The sequence below is a fragment of the Magnolia sinica genome, chromosome 14, assembly GCF_029962835.1.
Source record: "Magnolia sinica isolate HGM2019 chromosome 14, MsV1, whole genome shotgun sequence".
Classification (NCBI taxonomy): Eukaryota; Viridiplantae; Streptophyta; class Magnoliopsida; order Magnoliales; family Magnoliaceae; genus Magnolia; species Magnolia sinica.
In genome coordinates, this window is record NC_080586.1 from 71,991,582 (window position 1) to 72,012,723 (window position 21,142).

At 41.1% G+C, this 21,142-nt stretch overlaps 1 protein-coding gene across 1 annotated transcript; it reads left to right on the plus strand.

The window, feature by feature from the left end:
• The first annotated feature begins 10,631 nt into the window (after positions 1-10,631).
• LOC131226144 (glutamine synthetase leaf isozyme, chloroplastic) lies at positions 10,632-20,688 on the plus strand. Its single transcript, XM_058221859.1, has 14 exons — positions 10,632-10,852; positions 11,761-12,026; positions 12,562-12,601; positions 13,119-13,222; positions 13,372-13,420; positions 14,048-14,154; positions 15,117-15,204; positions 15,420-15,548; positions 16,927-17,001; positions 17,107-17,160; positions 17,269-17,306; positions 19,140-19,299; positions 19,407-19,467; positions 20,300-20,688. Exons 2-14 carry the CDS (start codon positions 11,773-11,775, stop codon positions 20,437-20,439), a joined length of 1,299 nt encoding a protein of 432 aa, XP_058077842.1. The 5' UTR covers positions 10,632-10,852; positions 11,761-11,772; the 3' UTR covers positions 20,440-20,688.
• The last annotated feature ends 454 nt before the right edge of the window (positions 20,689-21,142 follow it).

The following is a 21,142-nucleotide window of genomic DNA, read 5'->3' on the forward strand; positions in this document are numbered from 1 at the left end:
GATCCGAAACTTCTCCAGCTCCCAAGAACTTTTTAATGGTGGAAGTTCAATACCCACTTTGTGGTCCACTGGAGCTGTAGACTTGCTTAATTCTTAGAAAACTACCTTAAGATGATCTGATAAAAGCGATGAACGGCGTGGATAAAATTCTTACATCACTGTGGCCCCACAAAGCCTTGCCTGGACAATTGCCCATAGTTATTACGTTTATTACAGCTATACCTCCAATTTTTTTAAACGCCTAAACAAGTGTGAAATGGGCCACCTTCATCAATTTCATCGATCAACACCATCCATCCTAATTCTCGTGTCCTTTTTTGTTACCGTTGGAAAAAATGAGGTCCCAACGGTAAATTCTTTTTAGACCATAAAACAAAATGATAGGAAATCATGTTGTTGCGGTCCAACTGATCATTATATATGTCCAATTTTTACATGTATGTCGCAACTAAATCCGTGCAGTTGAATGGACGGAAAGGATCATCAGAAAAAGAAAAAGAAACTGTGGGCCATACATGCAGTAAAGCCGGGGACTTGACAAGACAAGTTACGACTTAGTCTAGTGTTGGTGTGACCCTCACCGTATGTGGTCCTCTCTGATGTATTTTTGTATATCGAAGCTGTCCGTCCGTTTTTAAATCTTATTTTAAGACCAAATTCCAAAGATTTAGTAGATCCAAATTTTCAGTGGAGCACACCGTTGGAAACAGTTGTCAGTGACCATTAAAAGTTTTTTGTGGGACAGATAAGTTTTGGATGAAGGTGATACTTGTGCGGTCTGTTCACCCCTATCTTTGTGACCTTATCCACGGGTTGGCAAATAAATATTCCAGGGGCCTCTGTGAAGTTCTTAATGGGTGGAATTCCTTCGGAACATTTTACCGTCTTAGGTAGGGGTGCACACTGGTCGGTTGGTTCTGGTTCTGGGGTGAAAACGGAACCGAACGGTTCTAGGATATTCGGAACTGAAACCGGACCATTAGCACCCTAGAACTGAACCGGAACCGTACCATTAAAACCGGTTCGGTTCCGGGTCGGTTCCACGATTCCAAGCTTTTTATAATCCAACCCAATTGCATGTTTTATTTTATAATCTTGCCCATGTCCATTCGTATTGCGATCCATTTGATGAATGGTTTAGATATTGTATAAGGTGTGCAAAAATACATTTATGGAAATAATCATATTGTGCATTGTAAACCATAAATCATGAGTCAAATAAGGAAACAACCGAAAGGTTTTTGGTTCAGTTCCAGGTTCAGTTCCACAGTTTGGATCCACGGTCTGGTTCTACGGATCGGTTCACGGTTTGGTTCGGCTCTATGTAGAACCGAACCGATGTAAACGGTTCTTTGATTTTTGGAACCGAAACCGTAACTAGTGCACTCTAGAACCGGACCAAACCAGACCGTTTGGTCGGTTCTAGTCCAGTTCCACGGTTCTACCGGTTCGATGTGCACCCCTAGTCTTATGTCTATTTAAATCCTGGATCTGCACATGTTTTTGAAAAATGCCCTGAAATGAGCTATCAAAATGGATTGAACGGTGTTAATGTATAGAACTTACATTGGAGTGGGCCCCACAGTTAGGGATCCGGATTAGGTGAGACCCCGACCTTCGACCACGGGATTGCCGTGGGGCCGCAATTGATGTATGTATTATGTATCCATGCCGTCCATTTATTTTTCCATATAATTTTAGAACATTATTCAAAAAATAAAGCAAATCTAATTACCATGTGGACCATATGACGACTTTGGTGGATCCCTGGAGCAAAGCAAGTGGGTGGGATCCCTGACCATAGGGCCCATTGTAATTTATTTATATTATATCCCAATCGTCTATCTGTTTTGAAAATCATTTTAGGCAATGGTTTGGTGTAACCGAAAGTACACATAACAATTCAGCAATAAACTATAATATTTAGAGATAATTTAGCATGACCTTAGGTGCGATCGAAGTCAGGTTTGGTGCCACCGAAAGAATGTTCAATGCAACTTAAGGAAGATAAAGACTTTAGATGCAAATTGAGAAAATTTGGTTATAACCGAGGGTATAACTCAGTGTGACCGAAGCATACAGTCAATGTAACCAAAGCAGAGTTAAGTAAGTAAATTTAAAGTCGAATCAAAGTCTGTTTGAATTTTTTCTATTTAAAGGGGTGATTTTAACTTTCTTACGTGTAAATTAGGGTAGAAGAGATAGAGCAATAAGTTATAAAGCTTCTATAAAGTTTTTATTCTTCCCTGATTCTTTGATTTTATTCAGGTTTTTATGTTTTTCTTTTTTAATTTTAGTTTAATTATGTCTTTGATTGGGTAATCTCTTGGATAGGGCTAAGAGGTAAAGCTTGTAGTTATTCTTAATAATTTATTTTACATTGATTCGAGTAATTGATTTATATGTTAAACAAATTATTAATATTTGGTTTGAATAAAAATTTATTTTTAGTTTACTTTGATCCATTGTTGATTCTGAGCACATTGAATGCTTAGAAAAGTTAAGAGTAATTTCTTATCTATTTTGTAAAGGAATGATTTGTAAAATTTATTGATCTATCATAAACTTTGGGTACGATAAATGCTTTAAATTCCATGCGATCAATACTTTGGTGCATTATATAGGAACCAATTCAATTTAAGTTCAAAATCTGTTAGGATATGATCTAACTGCTCCATTATCCGGGCAAATAAGATAAGACTTTAATTATAATTGAGTAATACAATTGAATCAAGCGAATTAAATATTTAAATATAATTATAAGTGAATCCTTGACGCTCTAATATTTTATCTCTATTAATTCATTTTTCAATTACATTATTGCCATTGCCACTTAATTCAGATTCTATTAGTTAAGTTAGTTATAGTTCTAGTTCTAAAGTATCTTCGCACAATCATAAATCCTTACAACCTCTCTTTCATCAAGTTATTACTATATTGCAGCCCTACACTTAGGGTTTGTTTGATCAGTGGGTTATCCATCATCTGGGCTTACTTTTGATGTCCACCATCCATCATTAGGGCACACCTTCTATGTGGATCATCCATCATGTTAGGCCACTTTGGATATCGATCGTTCGTCATGTGAGACCTTGGATATGTGGATTGTCTACTAAGTGGGGCCCATTTAATGCGGATTGTCCATCATGAGGGGCCACACTTTAATATGGGTCGTCCAACATGTGTGGCTCACTCTATCCATTATGTGGGCCACCTTAATGTGGACCATTCATTATGTGGGGCCCCCTTCAATACGGATTGTTCATTATGTAGGCCCACCATTAATGTCCACCGTCCATTATGTGGGTCCCACCTTTGATGTTGACCATCCATCAAGTGGGACCCACTTAACATTGATGATCCATTAGGTTGGTCCACACTTTAATGTGGGTTAGCCATCATGTGGGGCCTACCTTTGATGTGAACCGTGCATTATGCTGGTTATAAGACCTGTATCCTAGCCCGTACCGTTACGTAGGCTTCCGCAGTCCTCTTGGTCAAATTCTAACAACCCGCGACCTATAATCGGCATTTGCGCTCGACCTTGAGTTGTATCCTGTTGATCTGAGTCGGCTCGGCCTAAGACTTGTATCATTACGACCGCGCCGTCGCTATGGTTCTGATGCCGCGTCTCATGTGCCAAGACGATACCCGAGTTAGGAGATGTAGGCCTGCGTTCAGTTCGAGGGAAAACGCCGCGCGTTGCAATTCCATAGAGAATCCATCACGTCAATCACTTCACTTGTCAAAGTACACTCATCAAGTCAAGTACCCTATCTCATCCCCCAAGTACACTACACCATCCCCAAAGTCAACTTTCCATCCCATCTCTTACACACCCCATCACTCCTCTCCCATCACCTCTCTCTCTCATTCTCTCTTCACTCAAGCAACTCCCAAGAGAAGCCAACGTCCAAGGTATTTCCAAGCACCAAGAGAACTTTGTGTGGCCCACTTCCTATCTCCCATCCCCACCCTCCAAAGATCATCTCCACCGTCAAAATGCATCCCTTGAAGCTCTACGATACGTTGATGGAAGAAGAAGTCCAAAAAGATCAAAGATGGGTAAATCTTCATTGTTTGTAAGTGTTTCTCTCTCTCTCCCCCTTTCTTTTATGATAAGTGGCCCACCTGATGATGCATGTAATATCCTTATCGTCCATCTAGTGGGATCAACCCACCTTGCTACCTATTTACTTAAAGGGTCTAGATGATGGGAAAGTACATGCGTTTGGTGGACCCCAACATGGCCAGGTGGGCTAGCCCAGAACTTGCTGGCGTTGTCCAGACCGTCCAGCAATGTCTGGACGTTGCCGTGAACCAAAGAAAAAAATATCAGCTTGGTTGAAAGCTTTGGGCTGAGCCGCTCATGCAGGCCTCGCCTTGATGTATGGGTCCAATCCATGACGTCTATCTCGTTCCCCAGCTCATTTTAGGCTTTGAGCCGAGAAATGAAGCTAAACCGACTTTCTGGTGGGCCATAGCATTGAGAATAGTACTTTTACCGTTGAATTACACCCTGATATTTCGATACACCAAAACTCATCGAATATTGGGCTTGATGGGTTTGTATTAAGACATGGGAACCAACGGCTGGGTCGGATTCCCCTGATAAGGGTCCCACATAGGAAAAACCGTGAAAAAGCCCCCTTTTTCCAAGAAAAAAAAACAAATATATTGTTCATTAGCCAGCAGCACTCAAGCGGACGCAGCAGCATCCTACGGCTGCGCGTGGATGGGAGAATGGGCAGGGACGAGTCCCAGCCATGGGCCCCACCGTCATGTGTGTGAACATCAAGGCCGTGCATTTGATGGGCCCCTCCTTACCGTGGGGCATCCCAAAAAATCCAACCGTACATGGGAGCTCAGGTGGCCCACACAGCAGAAAACAGTGATGAATTGAACGTCTGCCATAGGAACTCTGTTCCAGACGTCTTGGAGCAATACTAAATTTATAATTTGTATGCCTGTGTGACCATATCTACAGATGGATGGCAAATAAACGTTATGGTGGGCCCCACGTGGGACCCACCTTGTTTGGTTGCGGATTGGCTGGACTACAGTAGCATATTGCTGCTGTGGGATGCCACCGTAACGCATGCGCCTTACATCCTCGCCGTCCATCTATCCTGACGGTGGGACCCCACCTCAACGTATGTATTCTTTAGCCACATCGTTCATCTATGTGGACCTCACGTGAGGTATGGGATCCATCTGCACCGTCCATCCATCTCCTGTTGGTGGAGCCCACATGGGGTATGCGTTATATCCTAAACCGTTTGGGAATGTGGACCCCATCCTGATGCATGTATTTCAAGCATACCGTCCACCAATTTGAGGCCAACCCTGCACGTGCCACACGTGCAGGTGGTAGGACCCACTTTGATGAATGTGTTCTATATACACACCGTCCAGAGATTTCTGGACAGTGCTGTGGCACCTACTGTGATGTATTATATATCCTGGCCATCTATCCAGGGTCAGGCATAAGGCCAGTCACGTGTGTGGTCATCCATACCGTCCACATGGGACGTGGACTGCTAATGATATATGTGTTGTATGATGCACACTGTCCGGCCATGATCGGTGGGCCCACCCATTGTGTGATCCCAGGGCCCACCATGTTATACGTGTTTCATCTATACCGTCCACTTATGCGGCCCACTTTAATATATGCGTTGTATTCATAGTCTCTCCAAGAGACCCTCATGACATATATACTTTACATCCACACCGTCCAGAGAACGGTGGTACCCACCTTGCACTTATGTGTGCTGTCCACACGTGGGATGTGGGGCCACATGGTGTATGTATTTATATTCACACCGTCCAGCTTTCTAGACGGTGGGAACCACTAGAATGTACGTGTTCAATTCAAGCCACCCAAGGGTTGTGGATCCCACGTGATGTACGTATTTTATCCCCGCCGTCCATCTAATTTTTTTTATGTGTGGGACCCACCATGATATATGAGTTCTATTCCCACCGTTGATGTACTTGTTTTATATCCAAACTGTCCCTTTTTGGATGTGGGCCCAAAGTGACATATACCCAGCCCATGTGATGAGGCCCATTGTGATATATGTTAGGCCCACTGGCGTAGTCCATTTGACGCATATGAGACCCACGCGTAGGGCCCACATGTTAAGTATTTGAGACCCATGTGCAGGGCCCACCTGTTGTGTATAGAGGCCCATTAGTGTGGCTCATTGATACGGCCCACCTTGATATGTATAAGGCCCGTTGTTGAGGCCTACCTTTATATATATATATATATATATGAGGCCTATTGGTGCGGCCCGTGGATGCGATCCACTTGATGTATTTGATGACCCATGGGTTGAGGCCCAATGTGATGGATATAAGGGCCACGAGTGAGGCCCAATGAGACGCATGTGGGGCCTTTATTTGGGGCCGAATGTGGCGTATATGAGGTCCATTGCGATGTGAGATTACTCCATGATGTATGTAATGATGATTATGGTGGGCCATGCCATGGAAGCAATGATGGTTTAATGTCCACATTGGTTGGCAATGATGGTTGAATGTCCACATTGTAACCTTCCCTTATGCCTTGTTAGGCCCATTGTCACGATTGTTGTGACCGATTTGCCGATTCTGATTATCCATTAATCCGATTGTCGTGACCGATTTGCCGACTCTGATTATCGATCGATTCGATTGTCGTCACCAATTTACCAATTCTGACTATCTGCCAATCCGATTGTTGTGGCCGATTTATCGATTCTGATTATCGATTAATCCGATTGTCATGATCGATTTGCCGATTCTGATTATCGATCGATCCGATGTCATGACCGATTTGCCGACTCTGATTATCGATCGATCCGATTGTCGTGACCAATTTACCAATTATGATTATCTGCCGATCCGATTGTCGTAACCGATTTGCCAATTCTAATTATCGATTGATCCGATTGTCATGACCGATTTGCCGATTCTGATTATTTATCGATCCGATTGTCGTGACCGATTTACCGACTCTGATTATCGATCAATCCCGATTGTCATGACCAATTTTTCGATTCTGATTATCGATCGATCCGATTGTTGTGATCGATTTGCCGATTCTGATTATCGATCGATACGACTGTCGTGACTGATTTGCCGACTCTGATTATCGATCGATCCCGATTGTCATGACCGATTTACCAATTCTGATTATCGACCGATCCGATTGTCGTGAACGATTTGTCGATTTTGATTATCGATTGATTCCTATTGACGTGACCGATTTACTGATTCTGATTATCGATTGATTCCTATTGTCGTGACCGATTGCCGATTCCGATTGACGTAACTGATTTGCCATTTTGATTATCGACAGATTCCAATTTGTCGAGGCTGAGTATCGAGGCCGATTTTGATTGCCGAGGCCGATCGTTGAGGCCTATGTGATGAGGCCCATTGTGATGCATTTGAGGGTCAGGCGATGGAGCCCATTATGATGTATGTTAGGCCCATGTGAAAGGCCAATTGTGATGTGTATTAAACTTTTGAGTGAGGCCCATGGCGTTGTATATCATGCCCTTTGTGAGGCATGAGTTCACTATATGTGAGGCTCTATGTGGGCCATTCCTTAAGAGTAATATTGGTTAAATGTCCACATTGTCGATGTCAATTATCGGTGCATGTTATTGATACCGATTATGAGTATGTGACAACATAACATCACGATACATGCTCATACGCATCATCTGCATGTTTGTTATGAAATGTGGTTAACCATTGCATATGACATTGGGCATGTTGTTATGAGACTTCTGGATGGGCGGAGATTGTCTCACATGAGTACACGGTATGTGCAGGATTGATACATGACTGGATTGTATGACTCATGCATCTTGCATTGTGTGTTGTGATTATTGTACGCCCTAGCGACATCAGGGTCGTAGCCTCCACAGGTATTTCGTGGATGGCCAGATAGGACATCAAAAATCTGTTCTACATAGGGTGCTATAGATATCCCTAGGTGAAAATTTCTAAACTCTCTTGGTTCCAGAGGTTGCTCCAACGTCTACACCGAGTGGATGCATGAGCGCATGAGGGCCGTATACCGTTATGCCGCATCTCCCACTGTGTCGTGGTCGGTTGGAAGGGGGTACGGCCTTACCTGCCCTAGAGGAGGGGGCAATGCTAGGCTGACTCTGACCAGCTCAAGGAATGAGTCCGCTATTGACGAGCTGGGCCCGATATTGGCAGGCGGATAGTGAGGTCTCTTCCACTTAATTTGTTGCGCGCGATGGGACGACAATCTGCTTTAGAGTGTAATAGACTCTGGTGATTTTTCAGAGAGGAGCCGTACTGATATGTGGACTTATTGAGCAGGAGTTGCATACTCATGCATTCATTTCATTCACTATCCACTCGGGCTGGTAGTACGCAACTAATTGTTGTGTACCTTCACATGGCCAGGATTTCGGTTGGGCGTGCGATTAACCTTAGACCAGGAGTTTACCACATTGAATCTGACTATCTAAATTTAGGTATGAGACTAGTTTGGATAGAAGTCCCTTGTGATGGACCCCGTAGCCTGTGATACTACGTACTATCATCCCGACCTCACATTCCAGCTTGGTCATTTCATTCGCATCACATATTGCATCCACATTCATATGGCATTTTGGGTCGTTATATTTTTTATACTTATATGGCTTAGATGGACTTAACAGGATTTACATATTGCATTATACCTTCTGTATCTGATATTTGGCTCTCTATGACTTCTCATTTGCATTGCTGATCTGTATTGCATATTCTGATATTATATGACTCATGGACTTACCAGTATATTTTCGCTTACTCTGATTGCTCTGATATCGTATGAGTCATGATCTTGTCAGTATTTCCGCTTATTCCGATGATGTATGATTTATGGGCTTTACGGTATACTTGTCACTTACCTTGTGTACACACTTTCACTACCCTTTAAGCTTTCTATAAGCTTATGCACGATAGATGCGTGCAAGTGGCATGAGGTTGCAGCAGCGTTGAGCTTGGAGTGTGCAGCTATCTTCTGAAGCTTTGATTTCGATATATGCATCTCCCTTTCAGCATTGTATTTAAATGATTATATTAGTGGATATGTGATGATGATGATGTTGCCTTTATGATTTGGGTAAACTTGTAGTTATGCTCCTTACGAGATAAATGTACGTTGAAAAATCCTCCTTGTAGGATCCCAAGATCGGAATCTGGCGTATGGGTGTTGGAAGCCGAGAATGAGGTACTACGGAGGCTGTCGGCACCGGACTCGGCGATCGGGATTCCTGTGAGTCCGATCTCTGGATTTGGGGCGTGACACAGGCCCACCTTAATATGTATCATTCATCATGTGGAGGGGGACCTTCAGTATGAATCGTTCATCATGCAGGCCCACCTTTGATGCCCACCATCCATCATGTGGTTCCGACATTTGCTATAGACCATCCATCATGTGGGGCCCACTTGATGTACATAGTCCATCATGTGGGGCCACATTGTGATGTAGACCATCTATCCTGTGGGACCCACCTTCAGTGTCTACCATCCAATATATGGTTCTCACCTTTGATGTGAGTCGTCCATCACGTGGGACCATACTTTGATGTGAGGCATCCATCGTGCAGTGCCCACTCTTAATGTGATCATGCATTACGTGAGCTCACCTTGATATGATCATGCATCATGTGAAAGCTCACCTTCAACATGGTTCGCTCATTATGCAAACCCAACTCATAGAGATTGTAAAGAAAAGATGAGAGAGTAAGATGGGAATTACTTAAAAAGTTTACAAACAAATTTGTTCAAATATTAATAAAAAAAATGTCTACCTCGTAAGTAAAATAAGCTCTAAAAGAAAAATTAACATACCCATTAGTTAGTTTTTAATAATTTTTTAGCTGATACAAAAATTTAAAAAATAAAAGGTAGAGCTGTAAAAAATAAAAGGCTGAGCTGTTACCATCCACGAATATACATATATTATTATCCAGTGGTCCCAAAGAGTGCAAAAGCTGATGTCCCCAACCACCACTCCAGCAATCCCCATCGTTGGACCTTACCTTGGCTTGCACGCTAGAAAACAACACAACTGTTATATATTCTTCTTCCGCTTTCTTATTTTAAGACATAAACAACATGCTCCTCGTTGATTTCCATATCATGCGGCAATGGAAAATATCTGGTGCTAAGCTTGTACTGAATGACCCAAGTATCCATCTAATGACACGTGGCATACATGTACTTAGATCTAAACCTTTCATCTACAAGATCTAACATGGATAGCCCACATCCCAAAAATCACGGTCAATAGAAGGGCAATTGCACATTGATTCTTGTTTGGTTGGACCTTTTCATAACCATTCATTTATATTCACCAAAGTCATCTGATTGGAAGCTGGGATCGTCGAATTTTTTGTGTAACATCCATCCATGGTGGGGTCCAGTAGGCAAACGGTTCGGATCATGTGGAGGCATGCCCATATGAATGAGATGCAATGCTTGATTACTAAGTTGGATACAAGTGATAGCACTGGATATTTTTACATTTAAAGCACGTAACGTTGATGCTTTATTATGTATTGGTGGGTGAGAGAGCGAGAGAGACGGAGAGAGCGAGAGCACCTTATCTCTTTTGCAGTCCTTGGTGGCCTCAAAGAGTCCGTTTGGCTATTTTGGACCACCCAAACACCAACCCTATCTAATATGGAAAGGCCAACCTCCTCTTTATTTTATTTCTATTAAATCATTTAACCCCAGAAGGCCTCTCTCTCTCTCTCTCATTGCAGTGATATAAGCATAACCCAAGTCTTCAAACGTCTGTTCTTGAACTTTTCCTGCAGTTCTTCTGGTAAGTCTTTCCTCTATTCTTCTCATTTTCTCCAAGTGATTTTCTCACGCATAGCATGACATGGGATAGTCGCCGGAATCCAACACACTCCACTTTGCGACCGGGTTGTCAGAATCGACACACTCAAGTCTGGGGTGTCGGAGTCCGACATACCTCGTTCATTACATCATCTTTTGTTATTACTGAATGTGGATATCCCAATCGTGATAATTTCATTTCTTGTCGAAACAAAATAGACCTGGACTTATATTCAGGCATCCAAAGGCAAACCACATCAAGCTTAGATCAGGCCCATTTATGGCTATCTGGGCCCTTTTTGGGCCTCGTGCCCTTTTGGGCTGACAGTCATATGAAAAATCAACTGGCCGGGCTAAAGCCCATTTATTAGTCGATCCGGTCGTAACTCAGCCTGACTCAGTTGAATCACCCCCAACTCAGACTAGTCGAATCAGGGCCAAACAATCGTATTATGATTATCTAATTAGGGTTTTACTATATGTTATCACTTTTAAGTATGTCTTATCAATGGCCATGATTCCGTGGGACCGACATCTGGAATCCGGAACAACCTTTACCATGGGCCTAATAGTTAGGCCCAAGCTCACCCAATTCAAGATTGGACTAGACCCATCTCGGCCATTTGTTTTTTGGGCCCTAAAGACCTAAGATATTAATCAAGCTCGCGCCATGGTGGGCTTAGCCGGAGCCTGATAGCCGGCCGTGGTCCATCGACACCCTCCTAAGTGTGGTCATACAAGTGATCAGATATGGATACTCATGTAGGGCCCACTCTTTTTTGGGTCACCCTACAAGAACATCTTGGGAGATAGTGGGGCCCACTCTATGGGGCAATCAGATGGGATCTTATTTTGTTTATCTGACCATACAATTCTTTGAATCTTTGGCAGTGGGAATAAAAAATGGCACAGATCTTGGCAGCTTCAATGCAATGTCAGATGGGAGGAATCACAGCAAACAGTTCAATGAAATCAAGGCCCATGACTTCAAAGATGTGGAATTCTCTTCTGTTGAATCAGAGGATTAGGACCAAAAGCTCCACTAAATTTAGAGTTTTTGCTCTAACATCCGATAATTCGACCATAAACAGGATGAATGATCTGTTGAACTTGGATATCAGGCCCTTCACCAATAAGATCATCGCCGAGTATATCTGGTAACATTCTATCTTTTTAATTTTAATTTTTTTACTTGTTAGTACAATTGTGTGATGATCCGGACCGTTCATCTGGTCAGCTACATCCTAGATGGGCCATACGGATATGGGCTAAAACAATAATGATCATGATCCACATTCAATTGCATTGGATGGTTAGAAATTTTTTTAGGCGTGAATTTTTTTTAGCGATTTTCCATCCAAAGTGTGGCCCACCACTATGATCGGTCCAGATCAACTTGCATATGATGGTATAGATCGCGTACAACCCAAAATTTATAATAATCGGATAATCGTACCCGTACAATTAAGGGCATGCGAGATGGACGGTAAGAGTGAAAATGGTCTTACTCTTACTGGTCATTTCGCTGGCTACAATTTGAATGGCTGTGATTATCCGATCGGGGTGCAATCGATGGTAGATCCTTATTATTCAATGGTCAACGATGATCATAGGTGGGCCATCATAGCTCACTTTTTCTAACACTTCTTAATATATTCCATAATAACTACCAATTTTTCTTTCTTGAATCAGGATTGGAGGGTCTGGTATCGATCTACGCAGTAAATCGCGAGTATGCTAATGGTCTACTTTCTCGTTTTGATTTTAGATATATGGACAGTCCAATCATCGATCTGAACCGTCCATTAGTTAGATCTCACTACTCATGGGTCACCTTGATAAAAATAAAAAAAATAATCACAGTGATGAAATGTTGCCATTCTTTCTTATATCCATCACATTACCAAGAATGGGATGGTGACAGTCGTCTAATCAATACGGTTCTTGATGATCGGACCTTCTGTCACTGTAATTGACCCGAATCCAGAGCCATTCATTTTATAAGGCTCTGATTGATGGCTAAACATCCTCCAATCAGTGTGAATTTTTCATGGTGGCCCATGATGAGCTAACTCAACCTAATGAACAGTCCAGATCCATGACTAGACGGTCCAATGTCTAAAATTACAGGGGTGCTTTAAGTACACTAGGGTGCACTAAAAGTAATCTACTATCAAAAAATCAAATATCCAATTTACATTCATTTTTTTTAAATAAATAGTTCTTTATTTTATTAAATCCATTTTTAGACAATTTCGCGGCCCATCGAGCACCCATCGGAGCTTCCGAAATGGAACTATGACGGTTCGAGCACCGGGCAAGCGCCCGGCGAAGACAGTGAAGTTATTCTATAGTAAGCTCCAAAGAAATATAAAATTTCAACAAAGTTTGATATTATCATTGTCATCATCATCATCATCATCATCATTATTAATATTATTATTACATTATAATATTTTTAAATTTTTATTATTTTTTTGTGTCCTCTCTTTATTTTTTCAGCCCTCAAGCAATTTTCAAGGACCCCTTCAGGGGAGGGAACAATATCTTGGTGAGTATAATTGGATTATGGGCTAAATGTAAATTACCAAAATACATTTATATGAAAATTACCAAAATGGCATTACATTTCTAACATTATGTCTAGGGTTGGCAGTGGGTCTGGCTCGGGTTGGGTTTGGGTCAGCCCTAGCCCAACCCATTTACTAAATGGTCCAAGAATTCAGGTCGGGTTCTGACCAACCCAACCAATTTACTAAATAGGCCCAGGATTCTAGCCCAAACCCAACTGGCAACCCATTACCTGCGGCCCAAATGGGCCCACTTAAAATACATCCAGCCCAGCTGGACCCGACTGACCTGGAATGACCACAGTCAGGTTTAGTGGATGCATACAAATACTGTTAATTTGTTTCAAGTTTTCGGGTCAGTCATCTGGCGCGAGCCATAAACTTATATGTCGGGTCCGGTCGGGTTGGGCGCTTGAGTTGGGTTTACCCCCGGCACAACTATTTATTTAAACAGTCCATATTTTCTAACCAAAGCCCAACCCACTACCCATTTAGCTTGGCCCAAACCCCCATGAGAAGTGGGTCCACCGGGTTGACCGGTGGGCCCACCTGACTGATTGCGGCCGGTAAGGTTAATCTTGTCTCACAATTGTATTTTATACATGAAGGTGATCTGTGATGCGTATACACCCGCCGGAGAGCCCATCCCAACAAACAAACGCCATCGGGCGGCTCAGATCTTCAGTGAAAAAAAGGTTGTGGATGAAGTCCCATGGTAAGCTATTCATAGACTCAAGTCGGGCTGGCCCAGTGATCTTCGTCATGGCCCACTTTGAGCGAGGCATAGGCCCGCATTTCAAACCGGAGTATCAGGCCTGGGCCTAAAACTCAAGTCCGTTTATTCATCTGGCCGGGCGCACGTGGTCTCAAAGCCTATTGGCCCAGCAGCTGGGCCTATCTAGGGCTTTCAATATCTCTGCATCCTTTCATCGATTAACATTTAGAAATACTGATGATCAGACTGCCCTGATTTTCGGCGCTCAATGCATGCACAACAGGCCACACTTAATGAACGGCCAGGATCTTGTACAAAAGTGTGAATGGGCTGGAATGGGACCATTATGTTTTGGCCCACCAAGTGCGCGGACCTAGCTTTTTTACTTCATGGACTGGGCTTGGACCATCCTCCACCGGGCCCATACATATCCTTACACTTACATTCATATAGAGTTCTGTGGGCCCCACCCTAATGTATGAGGTAAATCCATCCCATCCATCAGATGCATCATCCCATGTTGGGCTACTGGACTAAAAATCAGGCCAATCCATGACTTAGGTGGGCCACACCACAAACATCAGTTGAGAGTGGATGCTTGCCCATTGAAACCTTCCTAATTGTATATAGGGCCCAGTGAGATGTGGATTAGAAATCCAACCCATCCATTGTGTGTGTCCCACTTGGATGAGGGTCACACCAGATTTTAGTCCATTCCAAAACTCAAGTGCGCCCCACCAAGTGCTTTTAGATGTTTTAGGGTTTCAAATGGTATAGCCCACTTGAGTTTCGGAAAGGGTTGATTTTTGGCACATCTCACAACCTAGAGGGGATCTACTAAATGCATGGTGTGAATGTCCATCACACATCATGGTGGGCCCCACAGATCTCAACCTCATAGTACCATTTCCCTACATGCAAACACATAAACATACATGTACACTAATACATACATGAATTAGGTATGGGATAGAGCAAGAGTACACCCTACTCCAAACAAATGTGAAGTGGCCTTTGGGTTGGCCTGTAGGAGGCTATCCTGGTCCGCAGGTACACTTTCTTCTTAATGCTCCCTCACAATAATTCTATTATTATTATTATTATTATTTATTTATTTATGGTAATTTTGAAATTGATCAGATGGGTGCACCAGAATTTCTGAAGTGTACACCTTCTTGGTGGGACCCATCATAGATCACAATGAGATAACGTTCTTGCGGGAATCAACGGTGTGGATTGAATTTTTTGTTTTATTAAAATTTCAGGGACCCTACTACTGTGGGGCAGGGGCAGATAAGTCATTTGGACGTGACATATCGGACGCTCATTACAAGGCTTGCTTGTATGCTGGAATCAACATTAGTGGGACCAATGGGGAGGTTATGCCTGGCCAGGTTTTCTTCTCATCCTTCTCCTTCTTATGTTGCATGGATGACTACATACATGCATACACATGCATTGCTTTGTTAGAAGCACACATGTGCGGCCCACAGGCAAAAGCAGGTAGATGTCATTCTCTTGTTAAATGTGGACTCGAAACATTTTAACTCCCTTAAGTTTCAAAATCTTAATGGTTAACACGGAAAAAGGGAGAAGGGTGGTAATGTAAGGTTAGGTGGCTGTGATTAATTTTTTTGAATTTAACGTTAGATTATTTGAATTGAGCATGCTAGTGTAAGTCGTAGTGATTGCGATTAGTTCACGACGTAAGAGTTAGTGCACTTGGATAGTACTATGAAAACGCTCAATGTAGGAATTGTGATGGATCGAACTACTCTAGTCTCCGTTTTAAGAAATAAAATACCCATGTATAAAAACCCTCTTCTCATTTTAGTCTTCTAAAAGGGTTTAAAGTATAAAAGATCAAGTTTCATCCACATTGTTGACATTAGGTATGACCTTCCATTTTATTTATATCAAAATGATGAAATTACCACAACTGGAATCCTTAATTGGATTTTCAAAAGACCCCTTCTGTTTTGCTGCATTTCAACCTAGAAATCTAACTATCCAAGCCATTAGTCTATGGGAAGAGAACCAATGGCTATAAGCCTCTCTATCAAGTGTGGCATCATGTGAGGCTTTCCATGCCTTGTATACACATTAAGAGAGTTTTGGGGAGAAGGTGAGCCAAGGGCGATCCACACCGTCAAAGATGTATGCTACCAATCAAAATTGTTCATCTACAAGACCAATAATTCTTAAGCATTGTCATGTGTCGTTGAATCACATGGCTCAAGCTAGGCACTAGATCTCTACCACTATGATTTTCAATTAATAAACTTGTATCCATACACATTTTACAATCCTAGAATTTAGAGTCATTTTCAATAGATAAACTTGTGTATATATGCATTTCACAATCCTAGAATTCGAAGTCATTACCGTTCATCTGGTTTCTTGACAGGTAACAAGCTTTCGCATTTTTTTACTTTGCATTAAAGATCCTTAAGAGATACTAATTTAAACCTGTATGTATGTATACGGTTTTTTTTTTAAAAAACACACACACACCCCACCACACACTCACGCCTTAGTGGGTACTCGAACCCTCGACCAGGTGTACCGGAGTAAGAGTAAGGACCCAACCTTTATGTATATGCTTGCATATTTACAAAGTCATACCTGCATACATGTCCAAATACATTGTGCTAATTCAAAAAACATAAAGACCCATATGCATTTGGACATGTATTTTTATGCATACATATGTACATACATACATACATACATGGCCCACCACCATCATCAGTGTTTTTACATGCTTTGTAGTGGGAATATCAAGTGGGCCCCAGTGTTGGCATTGAGGCAGGGGATCATATATGGTGCTCCAGATACATCCTTGAGGTAAAATCTTCCACCCCATAAACTGATAAGAGATGATGAAGAGAAGAAAAAAAATCTATTTATAATTTATATTGCTAATTTTTAATTTCCTTTCAATTTCATTAGAGAATCACAGAACAAGCTGGCGTCGTTCTGTCCCTTGATCCGAAACCGATAGAGGTATTTTACATTTTCAATCCAATTCAATGTTCTAATTATCTAATGTATTTGGATAATTACAGATTATTTCATTTCTACATTTTTTTTTCTTTTTTTAATCATGTATAGGGTGATTGGAACGGTGCCGGATGTCACACTAATTACAGGTATTTTAAATAATTCCTGTAAACTAGCTTAAATATGAATAATTTTATTATTACTGTTATTGGGGAGGCACAATTCATGTACACTTAGGCATCCTTCCTTTCTATTTTTACTAATGCAGTGGTATAAAGCATAGTTTATAATCTGTGTGAGTTAACTCAGAACTCTGAGTCAACTCGACTTGATATGATCTTTGAGTCAACTCAATGATGAACTCGTTTTCTTCAAGTTACTTGAGCTTTTCTTTTTAATTTTGTCGAGTACTTTCAAATTGAATCAATTTTTCAGAGAGGGAATGATGCAAATTTGTGCTATTTTCTTGTGTTTTTTAGCTTTGAGTTTTCTATTAGTGAGTCACTGATATAGAACTTTCCTATTGTGGATAGAGCTTGTACAAGTGGGCCCAATGATTTAGTGATCTAGACCAATGAGATTGTGTATCTTGTTGCTAGATGGACCATGCTCAAAATATCTTGTTATCGATTTTTCGTATACAAAATACATAGTTGAGAAGGAATATACCAAAATCTGCAGCTAATGGGGAAAAGAGGTCAACGATCTGTTGGGATGGTTAAGATCTTCTAATTTGAGAGAATTTAGAGCATGTTTCATTCATGATGAAGCTATCAGATTAATTGCTTGGATAAACTTAACCATAACATCATAAAACTATTGTGGAAAAATGCCGGTATAAAATTAATACAAACAAAGAAAAACTATAAAAGGAAAGAGTCGAACCAAAACCTAAAAGTTAATGAGAAAAACAAGATACAAGATAGATATTTATGAAAGAACAAAATATTGTTTGGCTGAATAAATTATTTCATTACTCTTTGTAATATATATGCATACATGTTTACAGATTTTACAGAATCAATCAAATATTATCCTAACTAACTATAGTTATAGATAAGCATGAAAGAGATCTTACAGAATCAATCAAATATTATCCTAATTAAATATAGTTACATATAAGCATGGAAGAGATTTGTTGCTAGCTGGATTGATTTGCTGTGCTGGACAGAATCTTGGATGGTGTATTCTCTACAATTTACATGCGATTTAGTTATATACTTACATCTATGAGATAACAATATGAAGTTTTTTTTCTTCACTAAAATAAAAGAAAACTATCCTATAAGACTTACATTTCTCTCTCTCCTACCATACAGTCTCTTACTATAAAAAACTACTTAAAAGATCACCATCTCTTTACATGTGTTCCCTTATATAGGTAACATACTCCATAGACAAAATTTGCTTAAAAGCTTAGAAACTAGGGTTCACATGTACGACAAGAGAGGAGAGGAGAGGATGTTTCCTAATAGAAAACATCTCGCACATTCAATTCATGTAAACTCCAAACCACCTCAACAAAAGCAACGAGAAGTTTCCTATTAGTCACTGATAAAGAACTCAAGACTAAGCACAACTTGTTATCATTGTTATTACTAGTAAAATGCACACGGAAATCAATTCATCTTATCACAGCTTGCTAGGTGGTAATTCATGTCGTGGTTCCTACTATAATCATACCTTCATCCTAAATCAAAACATATAAATTTCATCTACAACCACACATGATGAGAAAAACAAATGGTTTTAAAAAATGACCAATGGTATCCCACATAATGCATCATGGACCAACTTGACTTTTAGATCGAAGAAAGCCCATGATGTGATCCCACCTAATGAATGCACGAGGTCTAAAAACAAGCAATGATATATTTCGTAATGTGAATTATCAAGAGCATTTTTACCATGCAAAGTTTTAAATAAAAACTGATTATTTTACCTTTTAATAGTTTTATATGATTATTTTTCGTCGTGTGAAGCACAAAGAGCATGCGCGAGGATGGGGGCTTCGAAGTCATAAAGAAAGCAATTCTCAACCTTTCGCTCCGCCACAAGGAACATATAAGCGCTTACGGAGAAGGTAACGAGCGAAGATTGACCGGGAAACACGAGACGGCCAGCATAAACACCTTTTCTTGGGTATGCATAGAAACTCATTACTTAATTTAAAATCATAAAAAAATAATAATAAATAAATAAAATAATTGATTATTTTTCTTACGATCTTCCATCGTTACAACTATCAGGGGGTGGCTAACCGTGGTTGCTCCATTCGTGTCGGGCGTGACACCGAGAAAAATGGCAAAGGTATGTGTGTTGTATGTTCATGCATGTTTCCAACTGCGCTACTACTTATAGTGACAAATATCGTAGTCGGCAATTTCTCAATTTGGAAGTCATAGGTAGATTTTCCAGCTTTTGAGGTTTTTCCCTGGATATTATTGGGAAAATATTGAAAAAATAAAATTTTACAATAAATATAAATATATATACACATACACATATATGTGTATATATATGTGTGTGTGTGTGGACATATATACATATATACACACACACATATAATGTGATTTTACCTTAGGGTGTGTTTGATTGCACCAAATATAAAAAATCATGATATTTTGTGCAACCAAACACACCCTTAATAATGGCAACTTTCATGGTAAACTTGTGGAAAACTGAAATCTTGAGAGAATTTGAGAATCTCAATGAATATGTAGAGGGCAGCCCCATTCAGGCCCCCACAAGTGTAGCATGGCACCCATTTGTGAGATCCAAGCCATCCATTATGTGGGTCCCACTGTTAGATGCTCTGGTCCAAGAATCAGGCTGTTCCACTCATTAAGTGGGCAACAGATTTATGAAACAAATGGGCCAATGGTCCACAATCAAGCTGACCGTCTGCCCCATCTGATGACCAAATATCTGTGATTCTTTAGCCAGTGCATCTACATGATGGGGCCCACTTAACAGATTATTGGAACATATTGAAGCATGTAATGGGTAGGGTTGGGCCAGGTCTGCATGTGGGCTTAACAAAGGCCGAGTAACTATTACCACAAGACAGTTACGGTTTAGGGTTTAGGGTTTAAGGTTTCGATGATGATGATGATGATGCTGAAATTTTCATTGATTTTAGGCTACTTGGAAGATCGCCGGCCCGCCTCGAACATGGACCCATATGTGGTGACCGCGCTGCTAGCCGAAACGACGCTCCTCTGGGAGCCCACACTGGAAGCTGAAGCTCTTGCGGCCCAGAAGCTGGCATTGCAAGTTTGAAACTTGAAGATGGTCAGGATTTGATCATGGTCAAATTCCTGATCTCAAACCCCACCACAAGATATCCTCTTGTGTCATTTGTCTCTATCTTTTTCAAGAGAAAGCTTCCCTGTAGTTCAGATAGTTGCATGATCATGTCCAATCTTTAAAAATTAACAGCTCCAAAAAGGCCACATATAATGGCCATGATGATACAAAAGATCATATCTGACCATCTATGGGCATTTACGTTGAGTGTTGAAGCATTGACATTATGGTCCTGTCTTTCTTTTTTCTTATCTCTTGCTATTCATTTGTGGGCGACCTGCCCAGCCCAACGAGCCTGACCCATGACTGGGCTTGACCTACTAACTTAGCCCATGGGCCTAGACTCGTCGCAAGGCCGAATCGATTTTCAGGCTGGCCATGGGCCTATTTAGTATTTTAACCTAACCTACCATGGCCTGGCTTCTTATCTACATGTGTTATATCCTATAAATATGTTATTTTAATTCTCGACAAGGTAATACCATGCATCTTGAATGTAGATGGTTGGTTCCAATCTTTTAAAATGTTAATTTCTTTGTGTATATGTGGGCCACTATATATAAAACAAATGGACATGCATTCCTAGTTTGGATGCGCATGTGAATGGGCCAAGAAATAAACATTATATATGTCTGCGCGCGCGTGGACACACGGGCCTGCACTTTTCAAGAACATA

Excerpts from the sequence above, each read along its gene's own strand:
- LOC131226144 (XM_058221859.1), top strand. The coding sequence starts at position 11,773 with ATGGCACAGATCTTGGCAGCTTCAATGCAATGTCAGATGGGAGGAATC. Across the intron at positions 14,155-15,116 it reads GTTGTGGATGAAGTCCCATG|GTATGGGATAGAGCAAGAGT; the intron begins GTAAGCTATTCA and ends TACATGAATTAG. Across the intron at positions 15,205-15,419 it reads GAGGCTATCCTGGTCCGCAG|GGACCCTACTACTGTGGGGC; the intron begins GTACACTTTCTT and ends TTAAAATTTCAG.